Genomic DNA, 5921 nt, shown 5'->3' with positions numbered 1-5921 from the left:
CGTCGGCGACGTGACGTTACCGGAAGTGGTCGCAGTCACCGCCCCCGGGGCAGTGCTGTGCCGCCTTCGTAGCGGGAATGGGTGTCCTGGTGAGGTCCGCCGCCCGGCAGCTGTGCTGCGCGGCTCGCGCGGGTAAGGGTCCTCTCGGTAGAACCCAATTGTGGGAAGCGCCTGGATCACCTTCACAGTTTCTCCGTCTGGGGCTCAGTTCCAGCCCGAGGAGCTCTACGCTAGCGGCTGGGGTCCATCCGCAGGCCCCGTGCGGCTGTGTGTTCGTGGGCGCAGTGCTGCCTTCTCTGCGCTTCCTGGGTGAAATGCGTGGGTCTGTCCGCGTTCTGGGCTTGGGGCGAAATTGAGGATGAACGAAGTTTCCTGGAAAGCACTTAGGATGCTTGTACCTGTAAATGCCTGCATAATCTGTGTTTTTCAGTCATTCCCTGTACTTGGAGAGGGAAATACTTCAGTTCTGGGGATGAACCGGCAGAAAACAACCGGGTGACACCGATGCTGCGGCATCTTATGTACAAAATAAAGTCTACCGGCCCCATCACAGTGGCGGAGTACATGAAGGAGGTCTTGACCAACCCAGCCAAGGTATGGGTCGGGGTCCTGCAGGCCCGCTCTAGCAGGTGTACGAGGTGCAGGTGTCGAGAGGGTGTGAACAGGGAGAAGCCCGAAGCTCTTCTAGGGCAACCTGGGGACGCATAGTTGAATCTTTAGTGGGTCACGACTAGTGCCGGTAGAGAAGACAGATTCCCAAGGCATCTAGGAGACGGAAGGTAACTAGCCTTTGAGGGAAGGACGGCGGGGGTGGTTGTTAGGCAGAAGGGTATGCAGGAGAGAGCAGAGCCCCTCAGGAGGATCGTAGCGAGTTCGAGGTCAGCCTGGACTACAGAGTGAGTTCAAGGCCAACCTGAACCGGTGAAACCCTGCTTCAAAAACAAACAAATAAAGAGCCTTTTTAGGAGGTAGGGGATGGATGTATACATTTCAGATGTACACGGGGAATTCTTGGGTAATGGAAGTTGTCAGTAGGCAACTGGAAATAAAAATTCATTGCCTAGAAAAATGTCTGTCAGTAACTTCAGTGGGCATTGGAAGCATGTAAGGGTTTTCTTTATTTTTTTTAGACAGGGTTTTCACTATATGATTGCAAAACTCGCTTAGTTATGTAGCTCAGGCTGGCCTCGAACTCAGTGATCCTCTTGCCTCAGCCTCGGGGGTGCTGGGATTATAAGCATGCACCACCACATCTGGTATCAGCGTTTTATTCTTGAGAACAGAGTCTATGCCTTTGTTGTAGGGTTCAGAACTGTCATAGCTTTCTGCCCCACAGTTCCTTGTCCACTCGACAAAGTAGTTTGGTGACAGTTTTTTATACAGTATTTCACTTTTTGTTAGGTTAAATATGACATCTGTGGTATTCTGGGATGGTTTGGCCTACTCCTGTTGGAGGTGGTGAAATGATTTAAGTGTCCAGAGTTTTACTACGGGCAGGGGCACTTTAATGTTTGTGGGCAGTGCTACAAGGTAGGTGGCTTAGACTGGTGTGGTTAGAGGTGAGGTGAGAAAGGAATTAGAAATAGATCTTGGACTCATGAAGCTTGCTAATAAGTGGAAGGGTGAAGGAGAGGAAAGGATCAAGACTGATTCTTAGATTTTTGGCTTGAGCAGTTGGGTGAAGGTTGTACTTTCCTTTGAGACAATTAGGACAGGGAGAACCAGGTTTGGAGGCATCTGGGAAACCATCTAATTAGGACCTGAGTCTTACATACGTAGTGATGCTCAGGTGGAGGTGGTCAGTAGCAGCTGGCCGTAGGTTTCTGAAGCTTAGCAGCAGATTGGGTATGCATATATAAATTTGGTTTTCCGCAGTGTGTAGATGGTGATTAAGACTGAGGAACTGGGGATTGTGTACACGGAGAAGGGAATTTTCCTAGTGTTAAGACTTTGGGTAACTTCAACATTTAGTTTGAGACTCCTAACCTAAACCTTGAATAATGCCAAGGGATTGTGAATTTGAATTGAAAAAAATTACTTCTTTCATAAACTCATAATTGAAACTTAGCATTTTTATAATTATAAACAAAGGCAACAACAAAGAACTTTGTCCATATATCTTTTTTCCCCTTTCAGTGGTACTGAGGGTTAGACCAAAGGCTTTCACATTGAAGTACATTAGTAAACTTTATTAACTTTTTGAGATAAGGTCTCACTAAGTAACTAACTTGCCCTGGTTGGACGTGAACTTGCTATCCTCCTGCCTCAGCCTACTAGACTGCTGGGATTAAAGATATGTGCCACCATACCCAGCTAATACTTAGCACTTTGTTATTAGTGGAGATAACAGATATTGTTGTTATCATAGTACAATGATTACAAATGATTACAAAAACCTCAATACCTATCCTTTAAAACAGTTAATCATTGAGTATTTCATTTGATTTTTGTTTAATATACCAGTAAAGACATATTTTTAAATATTCAGTAAGTATTTTTTCATTGATTTCTTCTGTAATCCTGTGTGTTTAAAATTCTGTACATTTAAACTGGAAAGCTAGGGGCTGGAAGTTTCATTCAGCGGCATAAGCGCCTGCCTTGCAAGCAGGCAGTCCTGAATTTGATCCCTGGTACCGATAAAAAGGAAAAAGACCAAAAAAAAAAAAAAAAAAAAAAAAAAACCTGGAAAGCTGACACATCCCTATAATCCCGGCACTCTGGGAGGCTGAGGCAGGAAGATTGCAACTTCATGTCCAGCCAGGGCCGTTTAGCAGTTTATGGAATCCCTGTCTCAAAACAAAAGCAAAAAAAAAAAAAATGGACTAGAGCTGTAGCTTACTGTGAAGACCCGAGACTCAGTCTTGAGTCCTGAAAAAACTGATGCATTTAAAATTCAATGAAGGGTTTACCACTATGGGCTTCACTTTACTACCAGAGTGGTTCAGTGCCCGCGCCAATGCTACTTCTGAAGCAAAGTCTTACACCCCTTAGAAGGGGAATATTATGTGTAGTGAAAAAAAGTTCTGTTTAAAGGTGAGAATGAGTTTGTTTCTAATGCCAGAAGGGAAAAGTTGAAGCTGTAAGAGATAGGGGTTGATAAAAACAGCCTGGAGATGCTGGGTAAGGACTGGCAGCCCAGGGCCGGGGATTTAGCTCAGCGGCGTAAGTGCCTGCCTTGCAGGCAGTCAGTGCCATTAGGTCTACTGAGAGATCGCAAAGGTATTTAGCTTTTCGAGTCTCAGAGTGGGGGAGCAGGTGGAAGCCAGGAAGGCAGGGTGCTGAGAACGTGTTTCAGGTTTTGCAAAGGGTGGGAGCCCAGGGCCACCTGCCGAGTACGAGGTGGTAGCGTAAGGTATTGGAGAAGCAGGGGAGAAGCTTGTAACTGGAAATTCTTTCTTGAAAATGACCCAATAGGTTAAAACTTGGGATGTGAAAATAAATAAAACATAGTTGTCTCCCCCAAATAATTACTGCTGCTTGTGAAGAACACAGATACAGGAAGAAGAAGAATTCAGAAGAAGGTGCACTGGATTTAGTCTTAGGTCAGAGGACTGAGCAAGACTTGGTCAGCAGAGGCGGCGTTTGAGCAGACTCAAAGGATGAGTATGATTTTGAGCAAGATACAAAAAGGGAGAACTTGGAATAGCATAGAGGTGTAGACATCAGGGCTAATTTATAAAAGAACCCAGCTTTTTATTGTGACATGATGCTCATATAGAAAAGTGCATAGGTCACAAGTGTACCATTGAGTGCATTTTCACAGGGTGAACACTCGTGTAATCTGTGCCAAGGTCAGAAGCAGAACATTGGTTGACCCTGGTGCACAAGCTTGTGATCTCAGGTACTTCAGAGGCTGAGGCAGGAAGATCTGGAGTCCAAGGCCAGCCTGGGCAACCTGAGATCCCATCTCAGAAAACAACAAAAGAAACAGAATATCATCAGCAGGCTGGGCTGATTTGGGAGAGGAGGCTGGGAGGCTTGGTGGGGTCTGGGGCTGAGTTGTGAGCAGGGCAAGGAGGGCAGCGATGAGCATTTCATGGCTCCTCGGGCTGACACTGATGAGTAACTTTTCCTATCAGTGTAGCAAACTGACTCCTATTTTGTAAAAGAAGTGAAGACACTGTCTTTATCTTGCCTATTTAGGGGAGAGAGCTTTCATTCTAAATGTTTCATTGTATATCTTATGTAAGATTTTGAGAACTGTTTGAAAAAACCTTATTTGAAAATTAATTTTTCCCCATTTTTTTCCCTTTTGCCTAGGGATATTATATGCACCGTGATATGCTAGGAGAAAAAGGAGATTTCATTACTTCACCTGAAATAAGTCAGATCTTTGGAGAGGTAACACCCTACGTACACTGACAAACAGTAACGTCGTCAACATTTGAGAGCAGATCAGTTCCTGTTAGTGAGGATAGTGTTTTACAGGGTTTATTTTGTGACTCATCAAAAGTTTTAATTTTTTAGAGGGAATAGAGAGGAAACAGGAAAATGGTAGAGAAGACATTTGAAACATTTATACTTGATTATAGGGAAGGGATTAGATGATAAGAGGATAAAGAGAAGTAGAAATGGAAGCCACCAAATTGGAAAAGAGAAGAACCAGATGCAGTTGAGAGTGGAAGAAAAGAGGGAGAAAAGGTTAAAAAGAACACTGAAGGATTACTGAAATCAAGTTGAGCTCTGGAGTTCGTAGTCGTGATTTGATGATAGCTACATTAGAAGTCCCCTTAAAGAGCAGGATTTTAGTTATCTCCACATAAGTTCCTTTGATGATTTAGAAATAGGAAAGTATACACAAGAGGAAGTAGAGTCCAGGTTAATAAGAAATACTAGTTGTATCTAAGAATCGTGTAATTTAAGTTGAATATAAAGAAATGGCATAGTCCCATCTCATATGTCTGTTTACTTCCAAATAGCAGTACCTTTTTGTAAGTGGTACGCTCTTATCTGCTCATTTTTATAGAAGTGGCAGATCCGAGATTGTCTCACCCCGTCTTTCCTGGTGGACCTTTTCTGGTCTTAGGCAGTTTCTCTGTCCTCCTGTCCTTATCAGTACTCAGCCAGAGGCTTTCCATGACCCTCTGCTCCGCCTCTCTTCTCCTCTCTCTCTTCTGCAATAAAAATCTCATGGTGGAGCTAAAAGGATAAAATTATTGTTAAGCTTCCTGTATGGTGCGTGTTGTAATATAGTTACTACTGAAGTTCTTCTGTGTGTATGTGTATTATGTACATATTACATAATACACATATAGTTATTTGCAAATATTTTATGCATAAAGTGTACTTATTTAGGACTTTACGATATAGTTTTGTACTTTATGATATTTTAATGTGTGTGTTTCCTTGTTGTAGCTACTAGGGATATGGTTCATTAGTGAATGGATGGCGGCTGGGAAAAGTGCAGCTTTTCAGCTGGTGGAACTGGGCCCCGGGCGGGGCACCCTCATGGGAGATATTCTGAGGGTAGGTGATAAAAGAATGTCTGTAAGTCTTATTGGTCTTATTCTGAGCTTGCTAACTTCATTCATTTTCTTGGCTTTCAGTTCTATCTCTGCAATCCTTATGTTTCTCCGCTAAAATGTAATGGTTCATTTCTCATTATGGTTCATAAGCTTAAAACTGTGTGTATGTGCATATGCGTGTTTGTACATGTGTAGCGAATATAAAAGCTAACTATAGATGTTTAGAAAATATTTTAGGACAATATATTGTCCTCTCAGTAGGTAAAGTTTTGTTTATGTCAAGCAGAAGCCATAAAGAAAAAGATTAATAATTTAACTTCAAGAAAATAAAATTAGGAACTTTCTGTTCTTGGCAGAAATTAAGAGATTTTAGTTTGTTAGAGACACAGTGAAGTGATGAGATTAGTCACAGAGTGGGAGAACTTGTAACATATATAGCCAAAAATAGTAGAATAT

General features: G+C 42.8%; 1 protein-coding gene across 1 annotated transcript in view; it reads left to right on the top strand.

Annotated features, from left to right (window-relative positions):
• The first annotated feature begins 2 nt into the window (after positions 1–2).
• Positions 3–5921, top strand: part of Ndufaf7 (NADH:ubiquinone oxidoreductase complex assembly factor 7) — a 31306-nt gene continuing 25387 nt past the window's right edge. The window contains exons 1-4 of the mRNA XM_063229708.1: positions 3–132; positions 431–594; positions 4261–4341; positions 5356–5466. Coding sequence (XP_063085778.1) covers positions 78–132; positions 431–594; positions 4261–4341; positions 5356–5466 — 411 coding nt within the window. The 5' untranslated portion in view covers positions 3–77. The remainder of the gene's footprint in view (positions 133–430; positions 595–4260; positions 4342–5355; positions 5467–5921) is intronic.

This window comes from Cavia porcellus, unplaced genomic scaffold (genome assembly GCF_034190915.1).
Source record: "Cavia porcellus strain 051 isolate PalLab524CR breed Dunkin Hartley unplaced genomic scaffold, mCavPor4.1 scaffold_1, whole genome shotgun sequence".
In the NCBI taxonomy this organism is placed as follows: domain Eukaryota; kingdom Metazoa; phylum Chordata; class Mammalia; order Rodentia; family Caviidae; genus Cavia; species Cavia porcellus.
Note: the sequence above shows the minus strand (reverse complement) of the source record. Positions and strands in the feature narration are given on the sequence as shown.